Raw genomic sequence first — 12,709 nt, forward strand, 5'->3', positions numbered from 1 at the left:
ATAGACATCAGCCTCACGTTTTCATGCTCCAAGTCACTTTCCTGCAGCCATTTATTTCTGTTTTCCTTTAGATCTTTAAAAATAACAAAAACCCCACAATCTGATGCCTGTCAAAACAGCAGAACTGGTTCACCTCAAAAGCACTAGACCCTGTAAAACTGCCCATCAGAAATTTCCCTGCGTACTTCTGATATCCATGGCAAAAGATGTAGAGTGGTTGAACTTGCTCCTTTGCTACCTCTGTGGGTTACATTCCTTCCATTCATCTCATTTGGCAAAAAATATTCCAGGGATCATCAGTTGTTAAGCAGTGCTTCGAGTTGCACATATTTTGATCTTTACTCTGTTGAGTTGGTAGCCAACATGAATCAGAAAAAAACTGTTCTTTTCCCCACTGTGCCCTACCCAAGTGCCAAAAGAAATGGAGACAACGGGGGGGTGCAGAGAAGTGGGCAGTGGTGGTAGAGGGAACAAAAATTAAATGGAAGGTTGGCATAGCAATGGGTTCATGTACACCCTAAAAATATTAAAATACATTGGATCCAGTCAAGAATGCTAGCTTCTATTCATTTGTTGTTCTTCTGAAGTCTGTAAAAGTAGTAGTTTCTTTTTCCGATATTCTTCATTCTCCTGCTCGGCTTCCTCATCTATGCATTTTCTTATACATGCTTTTAGTTCCTCAATTCCTTCTCCAGTATATGCAGATACAGGAATTATATCTTTGAATTCAAGTGTATTTGCAGGAATCATTTCTTCCTGTAGCAAGTGTAAGAAGTCTGAAAAATCGTATCGAAAGAGTTAATACAACACCCAAATACTGTATGACTACAAAGCCCATAAAATCCCATTAAATTTAAGAAAAACTTTAATAAATTACAGTAATAACCATAATGGCAATTAATATAGAAGTATTATTTGCTTAATTAATCTTTTAAAAAAAAGCTAAAGTGTCAGAAGAGAAGCACTAACATAGCAGTTATACCATACTTACACCCTCATGAGAAGATTCTGCACCCTTCCTTTAAGATGAGTACAGAGAAATCCCAAGTTGTAGAACACGGGAGATGGATGATTTTAAGCCTTCCAGGTTCTTATACACTCCAGGACATAGGAAGAAATTCACCCCAATGTAGGATCAAAACTGAAGTAAACCTCTAGGTAGGCCTGTCCGGAATTTTCATGTGTTTTGGCCAGTCACATGATAAATTGTATATACATGTCTCTGTAAGGGGACCTTCAACGGAGGTTACTGTTATCTGAGATACCTAGACTGGAAATTTACTCTCCCATATCATAGTTGGAAAAGATCTTCTAGGATATCTTTATTTTATCAAAATACCTCTCCAACAGCGAAGTCAGCACTACAGATGCATATAAACAGAGCTCTAAATGCAGGAAGTGGTTTTAAAACATATGTCCAAATAATAAATTTAACAGCTGGCTTCACCCCTGTTTCAGACAACTCCTTGCCAATGCAGAGTTCCCCCTGATGAAATCTCATCACTCTTTTTGTTGAAGGTGAGTGTTGAGAGATAATTTACCTTGAGGATTCTGTAGTTGTTTCATAAGTTTATCCAAGTTATCCTTTGCACAAGGCAAATCCATTTTATTAATGGCAAGAAGCGCAGGCTTTGTTAGAAGTTCCTCTTTGTACAGCTCCAGTTCCTTAAAAGACAAATAAATTTGCCTTAATAAGTATTTGGAGTTTATCAAATGGTACTTCAATTTTACACCTCCTCTCTCATTTGTTTAATTGCCTAAATAGTGTTTCATGCTTAGGCAGCTGTGAGATTTACTCAGGTGCTCAAGGTTGACGTATGGAAAGCAGTCTGACAGAAGACAATAACGTTCAGTGATTTTACTCAAACACGTATTTCAGGTAAACAGGCTGGTCGATTCTGAAACAGCCTCCTATAAAAAGAAAGACGTTTTTGGTTTTGTTTTTGTGATATGCACAAACACAAAATCAATTTCAGAAAAAGTTCAGATCTATAAAACATATAAGCAAATTCTTCGGAGAGTTTTCTGATTCTTAAACATTTTAATGGACTATGGTTAATATCAGAAATAAAATCGCAACCACACATCAGCTAAAAAGAAGCGGCAATAGCTGAAATTTAGAAGATTCATCATCATAAGTTATATAGCTAGAGAGAACAGCTGCTAAACTTGAAATTATGTAAAATGTATTATTTTAATCAGAAGCAATGGCAAGAGATGGAAACACTGAATGTCTGCAAAGCTGGGGCCTGATGTCTCATCTCCATTAGGCTATGCAGTAAAGGCATCAAGGCAGAGATTTAACTATACCCACGTATTTCTACTTCATAAAATGGTACCAGACCGGGGAACTGAAAATCATGTGTCTTCGCACCTTTGCTGGACTATAAGAAATATCCCATATGCTACACAGATTAACAAAGGCACAGTTGTGCCCAACATAAAATATAACAGTTTCATGGAGACAGCTGAAAATAAAATTGTCCTCATTTCGGAGAATCCTAAGCTTGTTAACCAGCCTTATATTAAAAATCCAGAAGACACACTAACATTTAGAAGTTCTTGATCAAAACTGAGCCTCTTTCTTGGCTCAACACATAACTACAACTGCCAATTAGGAAGATAAGAACTTACCTTTGTTAGAAGCAAGATCGTTTCAAAGGCTGTTCTGAACTGAGTCTTACTAGACAGCTGAAACCCAGAAATATCAACCTGAAAAAATTACATGAAAACAAGCTTTGTGGTATCAAATTACATTACTGTATCAAGGTACTCTCCATCAACTACTTTGCAGTAAGATGTCCATGTACATGCCCTCATTCCTGGGCAAATAACAGAGGGCAACTACACACCAAAGTAACACCACAGACACTGGAAGCACAAACTGGTTGCTTCTGATAGGTGTTTCTCAAAGGTCTGATTTTTAAACCTCTTTTTAAAGGGGATCTTGCAGAAAAAAAGAAGCAAAAAAAATTACCCCATGCTTTTATTATGCTTGGAACACTTCACTGCCCTAAATTAATTGGCATATTTTAATGATAAATTAAATCCTTAAATAGAATTTATCATCAGTCATTTGAGCATTCCATTCTGAAAACAGTATTACAGCTATATTTATCACAAAACCTGCAAATTAAAAATTATTTCCTAAATTCCAACTACACTGCATAAGACGCATTTTATTTACTGCACTGCCTTTTATTTCAATAAGCTGTAAATGTTATTTAACTTACAACTAAGAGAAGCTGTCTGGTTCTTTCTACATGTTTGAGAAATTTGTGGCCCATCCCTTTGTTTGCATGTGCACCTTCAATCAGTCCTGGGAGATCAGCTACTGAAATCTAGGAAAACAAAAGTTGCAAACAAAAGATGTAGAACAAGCAAAACTGGTGATTTTAAACTATCAACACTTATTATCATTTTATATAAACAAAAGAACCCAGACAAAGGAATGTCCAGAATCTCTGTTTTGAGAGACTCCTTTTACAACTATGTGTATTCCTGGAAATTGTGTGGGGGATCAGTTCTCCTGCAGTATGCACTGGCTGTTTCAATACATTTGGTATCTACCATCACAAGCAGATTTAAACAAAATGCTACTATTACACAGACATTGGGCTCCTCATGTTCTCCCATCTATTTATTTACAGCTGTCTGCAAAGTAGAAAACAGAAGGTAATAATACCTCAGCAGAGATCTTGCAAAATTTACCTATTAGCTGAGAATAAAACAGACTCCGAAAGGCAAGAAGATTAGGCTATCACAGGTGTATAGAATTCAAACTGTCACTGGAAAAGAAAATAAAGTCTGTTCCTTGTGGCGATAGAGAATCACCATTCCAAATGCAAACCCACTTAACATTGTTCCCCTGAGTGTGGGAAGCTCCAAGAACTTGTCTTCTGCTCTTCAACTGAAATGAGATTTTGATTAGTGTATCAGCTTTCAATGAGAGCCCAACAAAGACTGCCACAATGGACAGGGATCTTGTCATTTTCTCTGCTGGCTGGGAGGGTTCTGCACAGTTGTAGAGGAGAGCTGAGACAGACCATAAAAGAGCAGAATTCTAAAACCCCCAAATATCCACTCAGTAACTCACAGAAAGCTAAGACAGTGAAGCAAAGAAGAGCAAAAGTCTTCAAATCTATCTAATACCCATTTAGACAGCCACTAGATCCAATTAACCAATGCCCAAAGCCAGCACATAATAAAATTTCCAGTGTGCTACCTATTGCAGAAGGGGGCTTTCTGCTATAAGTGAGTGATGCTCTCACTCATGTGTCACACTAACTTTTAACCATTATGCATTTCCTAAATATTTGAAGCCCTGCTTCAGAATTTTATATCTACGGACACATGAGACACAACTGGGTGAACCACAGACTTGTAACTAGAAACAGGGAGAGAATAACTGAAACGGGAGAGAATAACCAGAAAGTTAGAACAGAAACTTCCACTTCCTGGTGTGATGCGTTTGGGCGCTGTAGTACCATCACGACCACTTTTTCCCCCCAAGTTTAGTTCTTTTTCAAAGAATATTTTTTACAGAGCTCATAAAGAAACTCATATTCTCTCAAAACAGCACTTGATTCAGATGTTCTGGTAGAAAATCTAAATGGTTCTGCTAGTTTCCATGATCTGGGACTAAGACCTGAAGCCAGACTCCACACTCAGATCCTCTCCTTCTGTGTCTTTTGCAAGTAGTAATGACAGACAGCACCAGGTAACTCGCATGTATTTTCTTCTTTATGATGCACTAAGATAAAATAAGCAAATTGCCACATACTTCCTTAAAAACATCAATGTTCTGTAGAGGAAAAAAAGACATAATGAGCCAATCTCCCTTGAATGATACAGAACAGTCACCTCAATTATTGCTCTTAATTGCTTACGTTGTTTTGTTTTCAGCATTTGCAAGAGCTGAAGTACTTCCTCTTACTCACAGATATTCCCTGTGATCACAATCACTGGTTCCCTTGAGTTTAGAAAAAGAGACGTTTTGTCCATATAGTTCCTATATAGCACCCGACACTGTAGTATAAAAACCATGAACTGCAGAAACAGCCAAAAATAAGGGGCATTGGCTATGATGTGAAACAAGTTGCAGAAAAGAAAGCCAGGAGGGCAAGTAGTTCTCCTGCTGGAGAAAGACACACCAGTAAGAGCAAGAGGTCCCGACTCATGGCAGGTAGGTAGCTTTTTAAAAGGCTATAAATAATCCTGTTACTTGCAGCACAGTTTTCTAGGATAAGTTACCCTAAACTAGCAGATAAAATGAATATAGAAAAAAATTCCCTTAGATGTGTGCATCTCTACAGGGAACCTGACAAACTAGACTTACTTCCTTTAATATACAGTTTTGTTAAAGCTTGTTAAACGAAAGTTTCAAGCATCAGCTACTGAATCCCCCTAAGATTATTGCTTTTGAAAGTGAAAAGAGAAGTTTTCCGTCTTTTCACATCTGAGAGGTACGTTTTTCTGGTTAGCGCATCTGAAACCCTTTTAGCATTTGCCTTTCATCTTGGAAGTGATGAGTCCAGTACTGCATGTATCCTACACTTAAAACCAAAACAAAACCACATCAAAGATTCAAGCTTGAGGAATCAAAATGTTTGCTGTAGCATTGGTTTTCCCCACTCCGTGGATGCTGTAGAAAGGATTCCAGGCACCACACAGTATCTGACAACTTTACCTGAAGAAGCTGGGTGGAGCTGGGTTCACAAAAATTAAGGTGGTAGGGCAGTAGCTCTACCAGTCCTCCAGAGCTACAGCCTACTGCAAAAGGAACTGGGGCCAGGTACCTCACCCCAGGTAGTGCACTAACCCAGCTGTTCAGGCAATCGCTATCATTTCACACTATTTTATTTTTTTATTAAAAAAATCCAAACAAATAAACAAAACAAAAAAAAAACAAACAAAAAAGCCCCCCAAAAAACCGAAACCACAAAAGGAAGTCAGAGCAGCCAACCTAAAGAGCCAGAACTGTAAGTTATGGTAACTGGGTTGTATTCACCAAATTCCGTGTCATTTACTGCTGCAGATTTGCAGCTATTGGGCAAATTTGCCCCTATTTGAAATCCATTCTGAAAATTACTCATTCATTCCAGAGTTCTCTGTACAGCGAACTTACTTTTACTTAGAAGAGGCAAATTTTCTGTAACAGGTTAATCTCTGAAACAATGTTTTTTTACAGTCCTAAATTTAACAAGAGTATGTTAGGACACAGTAATCTCCATTCCACACAGGAGCTCACAACTCTAACATTATAAAGCAGGATTAGAACCACAGAAAGGAGATAAGGAAAAATGAGAAGCCATTTATTAAAGTGACTTGAAATCAGCTCAGCATCATATTACTGTATTTGGCTATAATGCTATCTTATTACTTTAAAAAAATAGTACCTTCTCCACATTGTTCATTAAGTCAACGTAATGGTATTCTATATGCACACATTACAGGTACACATTTGAAAACACCTACAAGTTTCCTTTTTCTTTCTGAAATTACGTTAAGCAACATAACTAACCATTATATACAACTTTAATGAACAACCGGAATGAACTTTCATACCAACCTGCTTATAATCTGTATACATGATCTTTCCTAGTTGAGGCTGTACTGTTGTAACTATGACAGGGGAAAAAAGAAGAGGGGAAAAAACAACATTTTAAAAAATGTTAATGTTACAAAACATTTAAATGTTGCAGGACTTCCTCACTTCACATTTAAATGAAACAAATATTCAATAGCAGAAAAAAAAATAAGGCAAATAGGATGTTAAGAATTACTGGAAAAGGAATATAGAAAAAGCAAAACAAGAGAGAACAAAATTAGACCACTCAAAAAAACAACGGTTCACCAAATCTTGGCACTGTGTGCAGTTCTGTTCCTGTCATCCCAAGAAGGGGATAGATGGGCTAGAGAAGTCTCAGACACAAAAAGGATTATCCAGACTATGGAATAACTTCAAAATAAAGAAAAATAAGGATAGGACTCTTCAAATTGAGGAAAAAATATAAAAAGGCTGTAGAGACTTGGGAGTGGTACAAAAAGGTTGGTAGGAATTATCAGTACTTGAACTTTTGCTTTTTAGTTAAGGAATGATCAGATGGCTAATCCTAAATTACTGATAGAAAAATAATAAAAATGGCATTTTTCAGTGGACAGATTCAAAACCAAAATCTTATTCTGTTGCAAGAACAGGTGGTAGCTACTTCCGACAGTATACAAGATGTTTATGGAAAGGAACTTGATGGTGCATATTCGGCACATGGAGGATATTACACACCATGGAGAGTTTCGATGGAATAAAATGGGCTGAGACTAAAATAAATGTTAAATACACGCTACATCAACAGGTTGAAGCATTATGAGGGTGTACACATGAAAAACTTGAGGTGCTTAAAGGAACGGGACACTGAAACAGCAAGTTCTCTCTTTGAAGTATTTTTTACAACTAAAAATCTGTGTAATGTATTTACCAGCCAACATGGTTATCCCCTGTTCTTTATTATAAACCTGCAAACCAAGTCAGAGAAAAGACTTCTTGCTCTCATGGAAATATTACTGCTCTCAAAATAAGAATATGAACTTACATGCATAATTTGCAATCTCAGGTTTGGCATGAGAAATCTTGCTTAACAAGGATGATTTTCCTGCATTTGGAAACCTGGAAGGAAAGTCAGGATTTATACACTGAATAAACACGTGTGATTCCTGTATATTTTATTACCTTAGTCAAACTCAATGTTACCAACTAATTTTTGCAGACTTATTTACTCAGATTTTTTTTTTAAACCTAAACAACAAAACCCAGATCTTTATGATTTTTTTTAATTAAATGTGAATAATTTTTCTAAACCCAACAGTGCTTCCCAAGGCAAGAGAGTAAATACACATGTGTATTTACACATGTAATAGGTTTAAGGGAAACCTTTCAAAGTCACTCCGATGGAAATACAGCATAAGCATCCAGGTCTACTTGAATTCAGTCTTCACATGCTATAGCTAATTCTTCAAATTACATTTATGTTCTAAACACCTGTCATGCAAATGCATTTCTCAGTTGGATTTACAGTCTTTTGGTATACAAACCATGGTTAATGAAACATTCTACAATTTAAGTACCAATGATACCTATGCTACAGTTTAACTCACGTAGCAAAGTATATGTAAACTCCCTAAGTACACCTGTATGGGGAGGAGGAGGGAAGAGAGAGAGAGACTTTGTGTATACAGACACACATTCACAGAGTTTGTGTATGTTTTTAAGGCAACAAAGTTGTTTGAGGGATCCTGAAATTAGGACTAACCTGCTTTGTTACCAAATAAACCAAAAAGAATACCAGTGAAGCCCTAGGAGCTGGTCTGTGCAGACCTGACTGTTGTAACCTTTTCCCTTTACAAGGGATAACTATACCTGCGTACTACAACAAAAATGTTCCTTAAGGGATATGGTAGCTTTTGCAAAAGCTTCTTCACAGAATACACCTACTCATTGAAATGGAAACCTAAGTTAAAACTGAAATCATAACACATGCTAATTTTAGAGATTACTATTGCGTAAAAGACACAATAGTCTTGATCCATGTCAAACTTGAAGCCAACGCTGACATCAGAGAATAGACTAAATTCCTTATTCATAGAATCACAGAATCACAGAATGGTTTAGGTTGGAAAGGGATCTTAAAGATCATAGCACCTGCTCCATACAGGAGACCACACAAGACTTGTGTTCCAGTCAAATTCACAGATGGTTATTCAACACAACATTTCAGTGCAACAGTGATGAAAGAAAACTCTGTGTACAGGCAACTGAACATCGGTCACAAGATACAAAGGCATATGTCACACAGAAAACCATATACTATCCACCTGAATACATGTAGAATCACGACCTGTTAACACAGACAACTCATAAGAACATGCACTAATGAAAAACAAGACTAGTATTACATTAAGGGGCTTTCTTAAAAAACAAAGAGACATAATGACTCTTGTTGTAACAGGAAAACCATTGAGGGTAGTTTTAATGTGCTCTGATGTTGAGGTGCCTTAAAGACATGCCGGAAGGTTACACTGGTCATATCCTCAAGTGAGTATTTTGTTTCCACTGAGGTACAATATGCTCTTTGAAGTTGAAATTGCAACCTACACTACACATCACAACCTGTACCCAACCTGATGAGCCTTTCTCAAGTCTGTATGTTTTTTACCTGATCTAATAGCAAACCACTTGCAAATCTACTGAAGTAAAAATAACAAACACAAAGACATCAAAGTACAACCACAAACTATCAGAGACTGATTCATACTCTCAACAAGAAAATAATATGCTCCTCTAATTAATTGATAATGATTTTTTTAATCCATTTTAAAGGGAAACTGTCAGCCAAAATACAAGCCAAAATGCAAAATTAAAGCATCACCAGTGTTATAAACTCCTATATTTTCCCACACTCTAAACCAAAGAAAACATTGTCTATCTGCAATTACTGAAGACTACTTGAAAATTATGTAACTTCAGGTAAATCTGCTTTTAACAGAATTATTTCTAATACGCAAAAGAAGAAAAATGTAGGTAGAAAACCATGCTGTCTTCAAGTTTCCATTCTTCAACAGCATACACCAATTAGACTATATCTACCTCGAATTATTGTCATTTTACATTTCCTATGTTTTTTATTAATAAGGACTGGGGCAGGGGGGCGAGTGTGGTAGCAGATGCTGAGTAGACAATACTTTTTTAATTGTTGTTTGTTGAAAGTTTTCTCCAAATAAAAATATATTTATCTGCATTGTTATAAAGCAGCAACATTGAAATGCAAGTCTTTCTGTTCTAGTTCGTAATTACTTCCTTCCAATGTTCCAAGATGTTTATTTGGGAGAATAGACTATGTATCCTTTGAAACTCTCTTTAAAACTGTTACTGAAAGGATTCACTTGTGCCACTACCCTAAAGTTGAAGATGCAATATGGATAGTGTTCTTGGCTTTGTTTCGCACCTCGTACTTACTTCATAAATATTAGCTAACAGTATTTTGATAATCACTGCAATTGCTAAATTAAATTATATTAATAATTATATATTACCCTGATTCATGAAGCCCTTCGCCTGCAAAAGCATAACCAATACATTCCAAATTTAAAAATTAATTTTAATAGGTGTTTAAACCCTATAGAGTTTAAACTTTACCTGATTTTTGCAAACTGCAAGTAATTCAACACTCTTTCTCCAACCTCTCAAGTTTCTTTGAAATCCCATTTGAAATTTACTACTTTGTTTTCTAATATCAGTTCTCAAACTACAGTACTTACCCAACTAAGCCAACATCTGCTATAAGTTTCAAATCAAGATGAACAATTCGCCTCTGACCTTTGCAAGGCAAGAAGTTTGTGATCAAAGAGCCTCCGTGACCTCCACGAGCTGCTAGGAATCTATCTCCTGCTGCATTAAGCTCTCCTGAAAATAAATTCACTAGTGAAAAAGCACAATCTCCTGCAGTAGTTCAGTTGTGATTTTCCGCTTAAATCTATCTTCAATGAAGAGACAATTTTCTGTATGCTTCCTTGCAAGAGCTGTGCACTCAGGGTCATGATATTTTTCTTTTTTTGGAAACAAATGAAAGCAGTCAAACCCCAGTACTCCCCTCTGTCATATAGTTAGTCACTTCAAGAAAAGTGCTAAGTACAAGCAGGCAAAGTATGGCCAAGATGGTAGTTCCAAAGCCTCCAATTATTGAATTCAAGAATGCAAGGAAAAATCTGCATTGACAGAGATGTGGCTACAGCAAACTCTTCAGATGTTCCGTATTTTTTTATTAAGATGCAGGCTATAATATCTTCTTTAGGGTTAGAATGTTAGAATAATTAAAGAAAAAAAAAGGCAACACTTGAATATATAATTCAAGGACACCTTTAGACACTGACATGCCTACATCATAAACAGTTCTTGCCACACATACAATGTTGTCACATCAGAGTCATTTGTGAATTTAGTTTGAACTCGGAGCAGCAATCAGAAGAAAAACTCTGACGAACTGCAAATGAACCATTGAGAGCTATTCCAAGAGCACCGTATAGAAAGAGATCTTCCTGGTTTCTACCAAGTACCACTCTTTGAAAAAGAGTAAAAAACGAGTATTTTAGATAACCTGAAATGTTGACAGTCAGCAAGGATCTTTATCTTTTAAGCAATGTCGTAATTCAGTGAAGTTACAGGGAGTTTATGGGCACAAAATTATGCAAGGTCATTAATGATTCTGTGGAGAATTTCAGAAGGCTTTCAGCCTGTTTGCAAGGACAATTTTCTTTCTGCTGCATATAGTGATAGAAACTGACTACTGCTGATTTCTGTAAGGGATCCTTGCTTTTCCAACAATTTCTACGGCGTGTTTTCTGTCAACTCTTTGTCCAAACAAAGGAAAACACATACATATTTTGGGAGACGTGTAACCTTAAAACATCCTACTGTTAGAAGCTGGCTAGATGCTATCAATAAATATGACAGTATCTACTAGATACATAAAACCAAAAGTTCTTACCAATCTGCTTGCCATCATCACAAAGAACTGAAATTCCCACAGGCACATGAACTTCACAGTCTTTTCCTTTTTCACCTTTCAGTGCTTTAACACTGGGAGAAATTAAACCAGACTTAGTAACGTAAGCTGACATTTTGCTTTCTGGAAAAGATGTATAAAACAACTTTCATCAGACAGACTCTTACCTGCTGTTGGCTCCTGTTCCAGCTACAAATCGCTTCTGGGGATATCTGTCCCTTATGCTCTTTAAGGTCGTTCTTTCTCGGGCGACGAACCAGACATCACCACCTCTCCCTCCTTCCCCACCTAGACGAGGATAACCCATTCCACCAGTTCCTCCTCTCACATAGACCCGTAAATTGTCCATAAAGTTGCCATACTAACAAAACAACAAGTTTCATATCAGTATGGATGTTTAAAGAACAAAGTTAAAAGTTTATCAAGAAGTTTCAGTTGGGACATGGCCAAGACATCAAGAAACGTACCTGACCTTGAATAGGATGTGAAACAAAACATCTTACGTGTTCTTTTGCAGTTGCTGACTTAGACATAAGATAGCAAAAAATATAACTTCTGGACCAAATTCGAGCCAAGAGTGTATCCCAAACTAACCTTGGGTAATGCTAAAATACACACCTCTTTGTGAATAATAAGCATGCTGATCAGGTAACCTCCCCAAATGTTTTAACCATGAGCTTACATGCATATATATAGTTAGAAGTGGCAAATGAATCATAATTAACCGATCAGCTGCATTTTACCGTTATAAATACTGGGCGATTGGAAACATGTGGTGTGCTGGCTGTTGCTAAATGCCCACCCCCCCCTCCCCATCCTACAGAATTGAAATTAAAACGAATATCCCGACTCAAGTGTGCTGATTGGCTCTCGCACACCAGGTGAAGAACCCTCATTTAGGGACAACAGCATTACGTTCCGTTTACATTTCACTTTGTAGTCATTGGAATCAAGGTGGCCAAAACTGCTTAGAGAGAACTTTGATAGCAGAAATGAACGTTGAGAAACCAGACAAGCAACCCTCTCAGACATTTTTCCAGAATCAGAAATATTTGACGCCTCTTCCCCGGCAGCCATCCCTCCCGGCCCGGCCCGCAGAGCCCCAGGCAGACCCGGCGCCCGGCGAGTACAGGCAGGGGAGCGCAGCGGGG

At 37.2% G+C, this 12,709-nt stretch overlaps 1 protein-coding gene across 1 annotated transcript; it reads right to left on the bottom strand.

The window, feature by feature from the left end:
- Window positions 1-541: 541 nt before the first annotated feature.
- On the bottom strand, window positions 542-11,913 carry GTPBP10 (GTP-binding protein 10 (putative)). Its single transcript, XM_009890353.1, has 9 exons — window positions 11,726-11,913; window positions 11,541-11,632; window positions 10,315-10,459; window positions 7,593-7,666; window positions 6,572-6,624; window positions 3,234-3,341; window positions 2,635-2,712; window positions 1,542-1,665; window positions 542-776 (listed from the first exon to the last, which is right to left on the bottom strand). Exons 1-9 carry the CDS (start codon window positions 11,905-11,907, stop codon window positions 556-558), a joined length of 1,077 nt encoding a protein of 358 aa, XP_009888655.1. The 5' UTR covers window positions 11,908-11,913; the 3' UTR covers window positions 542-555.
- Between the last annotated feature and the right edge of the window lie 796 nt (window positions 11,914-12,709).

This window comes from Charadrius vociferus, unplaced genomic scaffold, assembly GCF_000708025.1.
Source record: "Charadrius vociferus isolate BGI_N301 unplaced genomic scaffold, ASM70802v2 scaffold348, whole genome shotgun sequence".
Classification (NCBI taxonomy): Eukaryota; Metazoa; Chordata; class Aves; order Charadriiformes; family Charadriidae; genus Charadrius; species Charadrius vociferus.

Excerpts from the sequence above, each read along its gene's own strand:
- GTPBP10 (XM_009890353.1), bottom strand. The coding sequence starts at position 11,907 with ATGGACAATTTACGGGTCTATGTGAGAGGAGGAACTGGTGGAATGGGT. Across the intron at positions 7,667-10,314 it reads GCAGATGTTGGCTTAGTTGG|GTTTCCAAATGCAGGAAAAT; the intron begins GTAAGTACTGTA and ends CTTTCCTTCCAG. Across the intron at positions 2,713-3,233 it reads CCAGACAGCTTCTCTTAGTT|GTTGATATTTCTGGGTTTCA; the intron begins GTAAGTTAAATA and ends TAATTTTTTCAG.